Below are 16,150 nucleotides of genomic sequence, written 5' to 3'. Positions count from 1 at the left end.
ATCGGAGCAGAACGATATTGTAATGTGGGACCAATCAGAGAAATCCTTACGGAGTTGACTTCATTCCACGAAGTATCGATTGACCAACATTAATTAGAAAAAGATTCAATTTGAGCCGTTCGGCTCTTCCCCCTTTCCCTGGTATACACGTGGCCATCAAAATAAATGCAATAGTGCCTTTTCTCTCTGTCGATCACATGCCATACGTTGTATTTCTAATAAATGTAATGGAATCATCTGTTCTCTTTTATGGTCCCCCCTTTCTTTTCGATGTTTTTAGTCTGTTTCTTGCCAGTTTTATTATAATTTATGAAAGTGGGGGAAGCTTTCTTGCGATCCTTCTTCCCGCTTCCCGCTTCCCGCTTCCCGCTTCCCGCTCAGGAGATGTGCAATGACTCCCCGGTGCATTCATGCAGGCGAGCTGGCCGCGCCGACTGCCCATCCAACGACCCTGTCATTCTTTGTCGAGTTCCGCACACGGTTCCGATCTCACTTACAAATGTCGATTGATATGGATAGTGAGAGTGATTGAGAGAAAGAACATGAGAGAGAGAAAGAGAGAAGCAGACGCACTGACAAACATACAGGGTAGATCTGTCGATTGAGAGAGATGGGTTATATAGATAAATAGAGCAAGACAAATAGTGATGGGCAGAGGGAGAGAGATATGCAGATTCAGGCGCACAGAAAGATAAATCGATGCATAGAGAGAGACGGCTTTATAGAACTTGATAAAGATGGAAGCAGAGAGGGTGAGAGACATAATAAAGATAAGGCACACAGAAAGAAAATCGATCGATCGATTGAGAGAGATGGATGTATAGATAAAGCTAGATAAATAGAGATGGAGTGAAGGTGAGAGATTTAGACAGGTATCGAGAGAGAGATAGATGTATTGATCGATAGAGCTAGACTAATAGAGATGGAGAGGGGATAGATATAACTAGATAAAGAGACATGAATAGAGGGAGAGCGTAGATATGGTCGTTCTGTTCTTTTCATTTGAAATGAACACAAAATTCGCACAAAAGAAACACACAGGCCCTTGTTCTTTGTTATGTTATTTTTCTTTTTCAAATACGAAAAAAATTCGCACATTCGCACAAAATTAGACTAAAATTCGCACAAAGCAAACAAAAGAACAGAACATGGGTCTGTTTGATGTTCTGTTCGAATTCGTTTTTGAAAGAGAGAGAGAGAGAGAGAGAGAGAGAGAGAGAGAGAGAGAGAGAGAGAGAGAGAGAGAGAGAGAGAGAGAGAGAGAGAGAGAGAGAGAGAGAGAGTGAGAGTATACAGCTGTTCAGCGATTTGAGATAATTTTCTTTATTCTCACGCAACCCAAATATTGGTTAGGACAAATCCAGTGGTCAACGAAATGATGGGGGATTCCAGGCCACTGTATCATACATGAGCTCTCTATTTCTCTCGCTAGCCGTGCATGCGCGCAGCGGCATGCCGGCGGGTATCCGTCCGGGCCACGAGATGTACCAATAAGGTACGCAGCCAATCATAGAAGAAATTGTCCCAGCGCGGTTCTCATGAGGTAATTGGCAACTATACTGTACGTTTTCTCCGTGGGGTGGACGGCATCCCAGAACACGTACTTGGAGGCGTCGGGGCACGTGAGTATATTATCCGGCTTACAAACGTATCCCATCTCGTAAAGTCCTGTCGCACAGCAGCCGAGCCTCGCATTCTCGAAACCTGCCCCACGGGGCAAAAGTTTAGAGGAAAAAAAAAATTCAAACTTTAGGCGCTAAAGAGCGTAAGGCGACGCGGCCGGCGATTTCAGGGGTAAGACTATAGGCGTCAAATTCGCTCTCAGAGCATCAGAACTGAAGAGAAAGTTGAAGGGATATCAGCCATTAACGAATCTTAGAAGTGGGGCTTACCATAGGTCTCGGGGTGATTAACGATGTCGAGAATTATATCGTAGACGGAGGTGTAGACGATTCTGGCACCGGGGAGGTTGGCGTTGAGCTGGGCGGCGATGGCCTGAAGGCGGCTGTTGAAGCCGACGGCAACGCGGTTATACTCGTCACGGCAGTCGCCGCCGCCGGCGACGTTGCCGGTGCGAGAGATGGGGACGCAGCCAATGGGGGAAAGGCCACTAAGATCGATTTTCCTCGCGCCGAGGTGGTAGAGCTCGACGAGAAAGTCCCTGGCGATCCCCGCCACGAAGTCCTGGTACTGTTCCACGGTGAAGTGAGCAGACCTGGCCGGCATGGCGTAGTAATTCTCGATGAAGTCGTTGGTTCCCAAGCTGACCACGTATAGCGCCTCTCTCAGGGTCACTTCCCCCACTGCCGCTCCCTTGAATCTCCTCAGCTTCTGCTGGTACTCCATAAAATATTCCAGCTGCCTCCACAGCGGTATCACTGCCTGCAAACCATGACAAACTCATACCGATTAACTTTTCAGAGACACAAAACGCCCCATAGACTCCGCCATTTCTATCTATCGAACTATTTTTAAATCTGCATCAATCTAACTACCTGTCCGTCTTTCTCCCAATGAATATCTACATATTTAAAAGAATTTACTTACGAGAACGCCGGCGGTGATGTTGTCGAAGCCGGTGGCGGCGGAGGCGAAGGTGACGCCGGTGGCGAAGTCGGCGATGGAGAATTCGGGGTCGAGGTAGGCGGGGACGATTGGCTTGAGGCCGAAGTACTGAGAGATGAAGTCGGTGGCGAGGCGCCCGTTGCAGAAGCGGCCGGTGGGCTTGCCGCCGGCGAAGTCGCGGCCGTAAGGAGGGAAGTTGCTGCGGGCGATGGTGGGGATCGCGTTATTGTTACCGGCGTCGACGGAGGAATCGCCGAAGACGATAATCGATGTAACCACCGCCACCGCCGTCCCAGCGCCCTGGCAAAGGACCAGGAGAACTAGAAACCAGTTTCCCACAGCGGCGATTCTCATTTCCTCATGTGCGACCGTGAATCCTGCTTCGTACTCCTCCAACTCACTGACCGGAATTTATAGTCCCTTTCTCTTTCTCCGTCTCTGCGTATAAATGTGTGTATATATATTTGTATCGATCGATAGATCTAGAAATCTCGAAGTCTAATTTCTGTTGCGAGCACATGATCACAGTTTGGGAAGCGAAGGCAGAACCGGCCTGGGTTTATCATTTCGGGGCCACCTCCCGCAACTGGGTTTCATAGCATGACGAATACAGAGCAAGTTCATTAAATGTCCATTCTGTATGTTCAAATGTGTTATAACTTACCTCTCTGGGGATTTTTTTCACCGTTCAAGGTAAATGCCGCCTCCTTTCACTGTCTCTTTCACCCCCAGCCGCCCAACCAATTACCGCAGTGTTTTTATTCCTCGTCTTCTCATTTTTCTCCTATAACTTCTCATTGTTCATAGATGTATTTACATTTCATTCATCTATTTCAAATGGGGGAGCGAGACCCGGCGACAAGACCAATCCCGCAAGTTAGAGAATTTGAACAATCATCGAGAGAGAGAAATAGATTTCTGTCGTTGATAATAGGATTTCATGAGAGAAGCATACGGGTGCATAAGGAGAGAAGGACTTTGGTTCAAGATAAAAAATTCATGGAGAGATCTGAAGACGGTATCAAACTTCCGAGACTAAGTTTAGCTCATCGATAATAGATACTGCTAAAAGAAAGTTCTTTGAACCGAGTAGCATCCCTTTCGAGGCACATTTATTTTGGATCAATATCGATGTATCTATTTATTGAACTGAAGTTCATCACTTTAGCTGAAACTATATTGGATCTACTAAGTGTTACAATATGAATTTGTTGAACTAAACCCCTTTTCATTCCTCTGGTTGCAATCTTATTATCACGGATCGATATACGACTCCCTTTCTCTCGACGGTTGTTCAATTTCGCATGCAGCAAGACTCGTCAAGTCGCAAAGTCTCTCTCTCTCTCTCTCTCTCTCTCTCTCTCTCTCTCTCTCTCTCTCTCTCTCTCTCTCTCTCTCTCTCTCTCTCTCGCTCGCTCGCTCTCGCTCGCTCTCTCTATGTATCTATGTACCTATCTATCTATCGATCTCTCTCAATCTCTATCTCCCTCCATCTCGCTCTTAGCAGGTTAGATAGTAACACAGTCCGGCCCAGTTCCAGTTGATACATTTGTTCAACGAAGATTGAGGATCACATATTCGCTGTATTCAAAAGTACGGCGCTTGGGACCGATGCTGGGGGCAATCCGCAGCGTAGAGAACATTAAAAACCGCAGCCTCAGATTGCGGAGAAAAGCGAACCGGGGACCATGCACGGCTCGGGACGAATATCTAGCGATGGGCGATCCGGGCCACTAAATCCGCCGCTAGGAACCCACCCCCACAGCTCGCCGCTCATACCCTCTGTTGGCATTAACATTCTCTGCCAGTATCGTCAGCAAACGGCGCGCACCGCGTTTATCCAAGAGTCTCTTGCCTCAATCTCTCCCTTATTTTGGTCCTATCGAACCCACGACTGGTGTGAATCGGCGAACTGTATGATCTGAGCCGGCATTCATACTCACCTTAAATGCGCCCCAGCAGAAGTCTGATCATTTAAGCTCATTACTAACTGGGCAGCTCGGATAGACTGCATTTAACCGATTCCTATTCAAATTCGCGGCCATTTCAGATTGCTCGAGTTTACGGAGGGTAAAAATCTTCTTTACCGACGGCGCCGGCAGTTGAGGTCTGTGCCGACGCTAATCAACTATTTTCTTGGCATCTGCGTTAATCTGCGCTAGTCGAAGAGCGCTCTACTCCAAAAAAAACTCCGACGACTAGCCGAACGTCTCTAAACAAACTATCTTCTAATCTGATAGGGTGCATATAATATGTTGGCAGCCCGAGGGATCTGCGAGGGTTGACTTTTACGGGGAAACCTGCATGAAGAGCTGACTTTCCGCGAAGAATACGGCAAATAATTAGTAAGAGAGGGTTATTGGTTCTTTTAAGTGGACGTTATTTCCAAATGTGAATATTTTTCCCCCCTTATGGGGGTTAAAAGTATATGTTGAGAATATTTTTCGGCCGCATGTGACCACAGTTCCTGATATCGCGCCTCTAGTCAACAATCGAATTCTTCATGATTCGGATTTTGGGAATGTTCTAGGTTCCAATCTTTGGCGCATTAATGGATTCCATCTGAATTAGTCCCCACAACGATACGGTGGCCTGGCCGCCATTGAATAGATCTCCTGAATTTGAAAGGCTTGCGAGCTGGAACCTAAGCAAACACCCAATATGGGTTCTAGAAGAGCAGGAGACGAAGGAAACGGGGACCCCTTGTGGGGCTTCCCATTCAAGTTCATCGCAAAGACCATGCAGTACAGAGACTTTTTTATTTTATCTATTTATTTTGAAGAGACTTGATAAGACAGCTGAAAGCGTAGCAAACGCGTAGGGAAATTGCTTGCGGGAGAAGAAGACGTATTCGATCTTATTTTTGTCTAAATTCAATGAATTGGCAGGCTAGTTTCTGCTATCCTACCTCCCTCACTCTATCGCCATTTCCTTTCTTTTTATCCAAAATGACTGTTGCTTCTAGCTTGCAATGTCTCTGCGCCTGCTGCCATCGCTGCATGCAGATGTTGGCAGCTCCGTTCTATTGATCAGAGCGTTCATGTGCACATCGCGATGGCGGTAAGATTTCGTCGCAGGAGGTAACTCCGCGGTAAGTCTGCCTCGTCGAACCTCAAATGCGGGAGAAACGAGCGGGAAAGCCGGCCCGGCGTCAGATTCCTTGTCGAGAAGATTGCGCAGGAACCTTCGGAGGCCACTAAGGAAATCTCGTTGTCTCCTGATTATCGCCGGACTTCATTCATGGCATTGAGGGACTTACGTTTCTTGTACATCGGATTATCCAGATCTCTTTTCCATAAATGTCTGAATTCAATACCACAGTTTTCAACCGTGCAACTAACAAAGGAAACATGGATTGATCAAGCTGACTTTTCTTCTCTAAGAGGGTTCGCGTAGAGAAGCCGGGAAAATTCAGACGATAAACAAATACATTTTAGACGCATCTTTTGGGTCAAACAGCACGTATAGGAGAATAACTCGGCGAAGATCTCGATGCCTGGTGTCCTCTTGAGAACCCAGAAAACGAGGCCATAGCGCAGTATGTCGAGTCCTTCTTTGAGAGGAGAAGTGAAGTCTGCCCACGCTGCTCGGTTAGGTCACAGCAGAGCTTCCCGATCCAAGAGAGTTCAGCAGTCTGGATGAGCCGGGAGGCTTTCCTGTGACATTGGAGATAGCGTTTGCGATCTTCTACAGTGAGTTTTTTAGGAAGCCGATAAGATTGCCAGTCTGACCGCTCAGAACACTTGTGTCTGATCGCTGCACCTAGTCGTTACTTCTAGGTTAAAAACCCGGAAGCAACGTGCACCACGGATCTAGCGTCCACAAACGAGCGAAGAAACTCGGACGGCGGGTTAGAAGATGGGGTAATGTGGGACGGAACGGATTACGTTGGTAAGATTAAACGTTTAAACGTTTAATCTTTGTCATCATTCGCACCAGTATTTGATGTCACCATGCCCAACGCCATCCATCCCGTCCAGTCGATCTTTGTGACTGCCGCCCCCACTACGCTGTCCTCATTATCTTTGATAGAGGATTTAGTGGTTTCTCTCCCGCTCGGTGGTGATTTGATCATATTTAATGTCCTTCAAAGATTTCTGTCTACGTTTACGATCAAACATAAACGCTACCTCGAAACCTCTTGCACAATTTTATATATCGTTGTCAGACCAAACAACCGAAGGGCTCGAGTGAAGAAAGGAGAGAGAGAATAAAAGAAAAACTAAGAATGATATGAGAAAGATGAATTATCCCGAATTGATTCTAGTCGAATTGACATATTTATAGGCAACGATGGTAAAACTAGGGTAACCTACATTAGTCCAAGGCATTGAGTGTTCTAAGGACTGTTATGACATGCGTATGCTTTAGTTGATGTCTCGTGTCTCTGATGTGTGGGCTTTTCCCGCCATATCTTTAGGTTATCATTCAGATATCTCCATCATAGTTGTCATATCTGCATTAGCATGCCATATGAAAATCATTAAAAAATTTCCTAGGCAAGAGGAGTAGTGATAATGTCAGCTAACTGAATCTGGATCTGGAATTACTTGTAAGAGGCTACACATTTTTTTGGAGAACACAATCCTTTTGGCAACAAAGACCTTTGGTTCCTTAATATCGAAACTTTTACTTTTTGAAATCCTTTAATCCTTCACATTTCCGACCTGTACTCTAGTTTATCTGTGATATGCCTCTTCGCATGGGCTAGTCTCCTTAGACTATAACATGTTTAAAGGTGGGTTGCTTTACCTTGCTATATCACATATGGGGAGGAAATAAATGATTTTCTAGGTGCCATGTTCATTATTTATGCAGATCCTTCAAATGCATATTATTAGATGATCAAAAAATTCAAGTAAAAATCAACATTGATTGCACCATATTCATCATATGATGGGTTTTGAGGATGTGATTGAATGATCCAGAGACAATTCTCAGTGGAGGATAAAATGGAAGTGTAATGGAAATTTCAAATAATTGAAAATATGATGACCAAATCACATTTCCAAGAATCAAGTCTATAGTTTCTCAGTTCCTCGAGCGAGTTATGTTATCTACAGCCACAAAGTTTCTGTGGGATCCTCAATCTTTCAGATATCCTAATCTAAGTATTTGAACTACATGCAACCTTTGATTGATAGAAATTTATGTAAGTAGAAATTCAATTCTACATCTTAAGTCCCATTAAATTTTGATTGGTATATTCATACAAAGCATGTGTGATCCTTATGATGAATTCCACGGATACATATTAAGCCTACGTAAATTATGATGAAATCATGATAGAAAAGGTATATAGTCTTTAAACATGTGCTAAACATTCACATCTCTACGATACTTAAGAAGGACATCACAATATCCAGGTAGAATATCATTATCTAGTACCACTCATATCTTGCATATGGTTGATCCTGTAGCCATAGGTGTTAAGACATTCAGCACAAATAATGGGTGATCTTTAGGGAAGGTGCTCCCTGTTTGATCTTTACCAATCATGTTGATTAATGTCCTGATTTTGTTAGTAGTCCCTAGATCTAAGACATCAATGAGATCTTATAGATAGATAGAACTGTTTTGGCCATGACCTATGAGTTTGTAATCATTTAATTCTAATGTGTCTTACCGCAGATGCAAAAAAAGGTTCAAAAAAGTGATTAAGTGTTCATGATAGGATTGCCCACCCTCGGTATATGAGGTGACAGATCATGAAAAATCATGAAATGAAGTCCTTGGTCAATGTAGTAAAGTATTGGAGAAGATACAATGATATTTGGATGCAACATTATTGATTAGGATGGCCAATTAAGGTTTGACAACTAATTGTAGTATAAGTCATCATATGAGTGATGGTGCACGCCATCGAAGATCGTCGACGACATCGTCCGCGCCGCCCGCCACCGTCATCGAAGCTCAGATGAGAATGCTCACTTATCGCTTTTCGTTTTCATCGCTCTCTCTCTCTCTCTCTCGTGTTTTATGTTTTCCCGTCTCGTCGTTGTGTTTTGGTCGCATTCGCGACACGTTTCGTACTTCTTTTGTCGTCGTCGCAGGGAGGGATCCTTAGTCATTTTGGGATCTCTTCCCTTATGCCCTTCCTCCTTGTTATCTTCTTTCTTTTATTTTTAATTTATCCCTTTTCATTTTGTAATGAGGGGGGCCCAATTCATAAGGGGCCCCCCTTAATGGACCCTTTCTTTCCCCTTGTTGACCTAATTGGGGGCCCATTGACCTCTCCCCTTTATAAGGGAAAAGGGGAGAGCGCCCTAAACGTTTAGACCAGGAAGAATCAAAGAGAAGTTTGTGTTGTTTTTGGTCTCACCCCTCATTCAGAGAGAACGAAGAGGGGAAGGAGAGAAGCGTGGGGGAGGACATTGCTGAGAATTGGAGGAAACTTTGATCTGGGAAGTGGATATCCGGCCTTCAACGGGGTCAATTTCCATCCCCGCGCATTTCCCCCATCGCAGCAGGAACTCATCGATTGATTCACGCGTCCACACCCGGCGGAAATCTCACCGCACACGGAGGTGAATTGTCGAAGCTCGGCGCGAAATTTTCGGCAAGGGAAGGGCAAAGATCTGGCCAACGACGTGGCCATTTACCTTCCCCGAGCATTCCCCTATCGCAGCAGGGACTCAACGGCAGATTCTGGCTTCAGTGTCCTTCTGCAAGCTCCCCGCGATCGCGTGCGCGTAGGCCCCGATCGGTGAAGTTGTGGACGGCGACAGTCCGGTCGAGGCCCACCTTCGGTGATCAACGCGAACGTAACGACTCCCGGTGTGCCCAATTTTAGGGCGGAGTTGCTCCTCTGGCGGCGATTTCAGCGGCCGTTCGGCCCTTCATCTCACTGCCCGATCTGACTGACCCGATGCCGATCACGGCGAATTGGCGATTCCACGGTTGCTGGCCGTGGGAAGAACAACTCTCCCACCGCCCACCAGGACGACGAGGCCATCCTTCTGGCGGGTCAACGGATTCCTGCTCGGTCGAGTGTTCACCGCCGATTCTGGTGCGTGAGGTCGATCCCCCTGAGTAGACGTGGTCGTTCTGTTCCGATTGTTTGAATTGGTGCGAATTGCGCGTTCTGTTCGGATTTCCGAAAATAACAATGTTGAAAACGAACAGAACTTCGCACAGACGGCTGTGCGGTTTGCTTTGTGCGAATTGCGCGAATTTTTTTTAAGGTTTTTTAGAAAAAAGCCTCCCTCCTTCTCGTTCTTGTTACTCTCAGTCTCCCTCCCTCGTTCTCGTTCTCACTGACTCTGAGTGACCTTGACCCAAAGTCCCAGCCTCTCGTTCTCGTTCTATCGCTCTCTCCATCTCTGCTCTTCAAGAACTGAACTGTACGCCTCCTGATGGGATCTTCTTCCTTTGCCATGTTCTCGGCAGCATTCCTCCCATTTATTTTCATGCTCGTCGCGGGGTTGAACTTCGCCATGCGGCTCATCCTCGGAGGGAGAAGAAGAAAATTGGACATTCAGGAGCATGGGCCGCGGGGCTATCCTCTGGTGGGGGGCTTGGTTTCCTTCAACAAGAACAAGCGCCAGCTTCTGGACTGGTACACGGAGCTGCTGGCCGAGTCCCCCATCCAGACCATCGTCGTGGCCCAGCTCGATGCGCGGCGCATGGTGGTGACGGGGAACCCGGAGAACGTGGAGCACATCTTGAAGAGCAGGTTCGAGAATTACCCAAAGGGCAGGCCGTTCTTGGAGTTGCTCAGCGACCTGCTGGGGACCGGCATCTTCAACGTCGACGGCGAGCTGTGGCGCGCGCAGCCCAAGCTGGTGAGCCACGAGTTCAGTGCGAGGATGGGCAAGGCCGCGGCGGAGACGGCGCTGGTGGCCGCGGTGGGCGGGCGTCTAGTCCCCGCGCTGGCGGCGGTCGCGGACGGCAGCGCTGCTGTAGACCTTTAGGAGCTCCTTCGGCGGCTTGCCTTCGACACCATTTGCATGATCTCCATGGGATAGACCCCAGCTGCCTGGGCTCGGAGGGAGGCGATGCGTCGTGCTGGGGTAACGTTCAACATAAGTTATTAATTGAACTGGCTCTGTTATCTTTCGTATAGATATGTATATCTCTTGAATATCATCTATAGCTTTAACCACTATTGGTCTGCAGCTCCATCAACGATGCCGTAGGTAAGCTGATCAAACACAGGAAGACGGAAGAGAACACGAAGCAAACCCAACGGACGGACTTTCTCTCGAGACATGGTGGTGAGCTTCATCATGGCGGGGGGGGACACCACGTCGTCTGTGCTGACGTGGTTCTTCTGGGTGTTGTCCCAGCACCCGGAGGCGGAGGCGAGGGCGGCGGACGAGGACGTGACGGCCAAGGGAGAGTTGAGTCACGGAGCGCTGAAGGAGATGACTTGGCTGGAGGCTTGTCTGTGCGAGAGCATGAGGCTTTATCCGCCGGTGGCGTGGGACTCAAAACACGCCGTCGAGGACGACGTCCTGCGGGCTTTGTTCGGTGGATCTGGTTCTCCTCCTTTGTTCGGTTGTTCGAATTTGTTCGTTTGTTCGAATTTGTTCGCTTGTGCGAATTTTGTTTGGCTGTGCGAATTTGTTTGGTTGTGCGAATTTTGTTTGGTTGTGCGAATTGTTCGAACATTTGTTTGAATTTTCGCACATAAAAAGAACAGCACACCAAACACACCCCTGTGCGGTTCGTTTGTGCGAATTTTCTGTTCATTTTAAACGAACAGAACAGAACAACCATGTCTACCCCTGAGTCATTACCGGGGGTCGTCTAAGTCAAACGCTAAACCAAGGGATCTATGCCGCCCTCCGTTCGCTGTCTACGTCCGCCGCACCGTCCGGGATTGTTGTCCGCACGTACAATTCTCGATTGGAGTACTGTCCCGTGCCGACTTCCTCGAGGACGAAACTGCCCGGGAACGATCGAGCGCGCGGTGACTTCCCGCATCTCCCTCCCACTCCTCCTCCGACGCTCCTGTGCAGATACGCCAGTTGCCGACGCTCTTCGGCTCCTCTCCATTGCACTCACTCCGACGGCCGCATCGACGAATTGCCTGCACGACGAGTCGTCCGACGATGAGGTACACCCTCTCTTCGCCGCTTGTTACATTACGTTATACAGTATACTTTCGTCTAGATTCCACAGCGTTCGGGCTACGTAGGTGAGAGAGGAAAGAATTGAGAGAAGCTATGACTCAATCGAGTGTCTTTCCGGTGCGGATGAGACCGTCCGCTACGTGCGAGACCGACGGATTGATTCCGTTCAGCCATCGTCGCCTTCGTCGCTCTAACGAGGTTCGAGAGGCCACCGTTGCCATCACCTGGCGGTCCCCGTCCAAGCTTGGGGCTCGGCGCCTCCATCGAGTCAGAGCCTACATGTACGACACGTAAGACACCCATTCATCACGTCGTAATTACATAACCTGCTACTGTTGCATCCGTTGGACCATGACACCATCGACGTTCGATACCATCATCCCTTATCGGCACCGAACCATCATATTCGGTGTCGACCAGATGACATCCCCAACGACATCCGGCATCAATGAGGGACTACACTTACACGGTAAATGATAAAAGTAAGATTCCATGACAGAATCAATCTACTTATATTTCTCTTCTAAAACACCAGGTATTTCTTAGAAACCCACATAATAGAAACTCAACCTATGAAATAGGTTATATCAATCCTTTCTTATTTAATCCACAAGTTGATATAGATAATTAATAAGTTTGGCCAATACAGTTAATTGGGCCAGATTGGAGTTATTAAGTTCACTAGTACGTGGGCATAGGGGGTCACACAATTTTTTATCAGACATCAAAGTCTAGGGGGATTTTTAAAAAATATTTGTAACATATAAATAGGAGAAAAACTCACCCATGCAAGTGTTCTTCATGTCTTCATCCTCCTCTTCTTTTCTCTCCTCGTGCCTCCCCTCCCTATGGAATCAGAATGATGAGATGATGATGGCTGATCAATAATGAGGCTCAACAAGATGAAGGATATCCGTGTTCTACGGATTGCCCTGATGCATCTATAGGATGGACAGTTTAATATCTCAATAGTTTTTTCTTAAGGAACAAAAGATTATGGATCCAATCAGCGCAAAGGTCATTTAATCATTGCTTCTGTAATTATTTTGAAGACGTATTACGTTTCATTTTTGTCTTTCAGTACAAACATCACGAGTCATGTTGATCATGGCCACAGAACCCAGCACCAAATTCATTCAATCATCTTCAGTACATGTTATTCCACAAACGATCTTTTGATCATCCTAGCCATGAATTGTCTTTGATGTCACATAAATCTTCAGTAAATTGATTATTATATTTGAATCAAATTTTTTTTGGGAAACAGCTCTGTCACATGGTATTCTGGGTTCAGATATACGTCTTCTCGGTAACTTAATAGCTCAATTCTAATCAAGGATATCATGTCATATCACACCATATCAGAGTGATCCTTTTGCCTACAATCCTTTTTATAATTTCCACCACTATTATTCACATCCACCTGAAAATAGATAACATGATATTTTAACTTAAAATCCATAAATTTATCAGATTTCAAAAACAAATTTTTTTTTAACATTATTGAACTTTGATTATATATATGTTTTTCATCTTATGGAAAATTTAAACTAGAGCTGTGATTTATGTGAAGTCAACTTATTTAACTAATTTTCAATAGTTTCTAGTCCATGAGTGCCCAAATTGACAATAATTTAATGATTTTATTATACATAAGTCATAATCTAAGGAATTAATTTCTTTTTTAATTGAAACATAAGGAGGTATTCTATTATCATGTTCCACTTAAATACTATTACTAAGAAATTTATTATGGATATTTGAAAACTATAAAAATGGATGGAATGAGTTTAGAAATGAAAATAAGGGCTGAGAGAAATTTCTTGGACTTTAAAGAGTTTGTAGAAATTTCTAGGATTAGTTTTCAAGCTGAAAGGAATGGTGCGAAAGAGATGGTTATGATGGAGAAATAACACATCTCGGTTCATAAATGGCTAATCGTTGTTTCTTGATCCTCATGTTTCTTCCTTAACTTGGATCCTTATATTTTTCTAGGATCAGGTTACTTTATGAACACTAAAAGTGGAAAAGGATCAATAATTTAAATCACTTACATCAGCATGGTTGAACGAACAAGTTCCTGGAGGGCATACTTCTGGATGGTGAGCCACAGCTAGAGAATATCCAAAATAAGGTAAGTAGAGAGTAGAGTGTAATATTTTACATGGGCAAGCTGAGGGCCCTATCACTTCAATTTTGTGCTCTTCTTCAGGGGGAAATCATTTGGGATTAGTGGACTGATCCAAGACTTGGTTAATACCCTTTCAACTATCGTTAGAAGCCCACAATAGAAAATGATTCAATCAGGCTCAATGCCCTAAGAAATATCTTTGAAAATAATATGGAACAGTCTAGCCAAGTGAACGTTATTACATTTAGTTCCCGGAAATTTCATCACTCATAAGACTAAAAAATATGACACAAATATAATTATGTAAAAATGCCTTTGCATAAAATGTGCTTCATCTTAAAATTTCATATAATTAAAATAATTAATCGTGTCTTGATGTATACAATAATAAATTTATATAAAAGGTATGAAATTATCTGATAACTTATCATGTTATCTATGATGAGGAGGTTTAACTTTGATGGTTTAAAAGATTTGATTCTGACTTTGGTGTTCAATAGTGAAATCTCAGTAGTATGGACCATGTACTAGCTCATATATTTAGTTTTTAACTGACCCTTGAAATTGGGCAATCAAAATTCAGATTAAGGTGTTCATAATAAATGAGAGAAGCAATAAAAATGGCAAGGAAATAATAGAAAATCAACTCCTACTTATAACCTCTCTATTCTTTCTCCTTTTCCTTATTCTAGGGTTCTCTGACATAGGGTGGCCAAACATACAAGAGTGTCTAGGATCTTGGTCGTTCAACATAGTTTTATGTGAGTGTTTTGAAGTTTTTAGTCTTTTCTAACCTTCTTCTCACAGTGTAAAATGATTGATCCAAACCAAAAATAAGGATACAAGTTGTGGGTGAGTCATAAAGAACTCAATGACATGATTAAAATTTTACTTCTATCCATTGCTTTAAATTTTGTTGGTTTATATGTCTAGGTTATCCCTAAGAGTGGGCGTGAATTACGCTTATAAATTTTATTTTTCCAATTAACCTATCAATGTGAAGTTGTGCCTATCTATGGATAGTATGGGTAATAGTTTTGACACAATGATATTTATACCGGTAAGGGCTAGTCCCTTACTCCTGTTCTCAGGATATCCGAACCTAGTGTTCAATAAATACCCAACCTATGTTCAAAAACCTCAAGAAAATATTTTAAATGGTTATGGACAAGATATCAACGAAAATGAAATTTGGTTTCATTCTGATCCCCTCATGCCCTTAGCATTTTCAAATGATTGAGACTTCCATCTCCTCTTCATCGGACCATACAGCTCGCTTCAGCTCGCATCATGAGTGGCTACGACTGCCTCAGGTTTGACTACACATGTTACTCGGTTGGCTACCTTAGCGTAGTCTAGAGATTTCTAAAAACTATCTAAAGTACTTTAAATATTTAGTATATGAAAGAAATAAGAATGTCAAAATGGTAAGTAAGATCAAATGATATATTTACTTACGTTTAGTTCTTTGTCTGAAAAAATCAATGTTTGAATTTTAGTTACAAGTCAACTCTGTTGCATTCTTGACTCACACATAGATCCATCAGAAAATTTTGGCAAAAGCTAAGGAGACATTGGTAGCCATTGAGTAACATGATAAGATAATGTGGTAACAACTTCATTGTATTGCCTGATAATAATTTTTACTGAAAACTTCAAAACAAGAGATAAATTCTGTAAAAAAGACACATATAGATAAATAATCTGTCACATTGACCTGAGGACTATCAGGCTTCAAATCAAGGAATGCCTGAAAAAGAATGATTAAAAAAATACACCATATAAAGGGTTACCTCGATTCTGAAATTTAGTATAAGAAAAACATGGTTTTTTATAATATTTACCTAAGGACCTAATCGTGTTTTTATCAATAATGCTTTTCAAAGCAGTAATGCTCACGTCGCTTGAAAGTAGGAACATTTTTTATCTTCAAGTTTCATAACATAGAATATAAAATCTATTTAATCAATTTATTTATGAAATCATTTAACGATGAACATTTAATATGTTAACAATCATAATTCCATTATATTATTGAAACTGTAAAGTATTTAAAAACTGAAAAATGTCATAGTTCACACATGAAAAGTCATTGCCAATGTAAACACAAGTTGAAAATAAAAATTATCGAAATTGACATCAGGTTCCCACATGTATAATATTATTGAAACTGGAACGTACTACAAAATGTCAAAATTTGCACAGGAAAGGTCACAGCAGAGGGAAACCCAAGTTGAAAACCAAAATTATCAAAATTGATGTCAGGTTCCCACATGTATAGTAATGAAAGTTTTTTCTTTAAATTAGGAATAAAATACATATCAAAGTTTTATAATATAATTAGGATTCAGATATTAATATAAAAATATAAAAGGTA

At 43.6% G+C, this 16,150-nt stretch overlaps 1 protein-coding gene and 1 pseudogene across 2 annotated transcripts; one reads left to right on the top strand and one right to left on the bottom strand.

The window, feature by feature from the left end:
• Window positions 1-1,299: 1,299 nt before the first annotated feature.
• On the bottom strand, window positions 1,300-3,109 carry LOC144702700 (GDSL esterase/lipase At2g04570-like). The gene is made up of 3 exons (XM_078574713.1): window positions 2,548-3,109; window positions 1,893-2,382; window positions 1,300-1,704 (listed from the first exon to the last, which is right to left on the bottom strand). Exons 1-3 carry the CDS (start codon window positions 2,917-2,919, stop codon window positions 1,508-1,510), a joined length of 1,059 nt encoding a protein of 352 aa, XP_078430839.1. The 5' UTR covers window positions 2,920-3,109; the 3' UTR covers window positions 1,300-1,507.
• Window positions 3,110-8,843: 5,734 nt separating this feature from the next.
• Window positions 8,844-11,206, top strand: LOC144713915 (cytochrome P450 94B1 pseudogene; annotated as a pseudogene). Its single transcript, XR_013584191.1, has 3 exons — window positions 8,844-9,574; window positions 9,955-10,577; window positions 10,711-11,206. The product of XR_013584191.1 is annotated as a cytochrome P450 94B1 pseudogene (transcript).
• Window positions 11,207-16,150: the final 4,944 nt, after the last annotated feature.

Source organism: Wolffia australiana, chromosome 1 (assembly GCF_029677425.1).
Source record: "Wolffia australiana isolate 7733 chromosome 1, ASM2967742v1".
Lineage (NCBI taxonomy): Eukaryota > Viridiplantae > Streptophyta > Magnoliopsida > Alismatales > Araceae > Wolffia > Wolffia australiana.
Note: the sequence above shows the minus strand (reverse complement) of the source record. Positions and strands in the feature narration are given on the sequence as shown.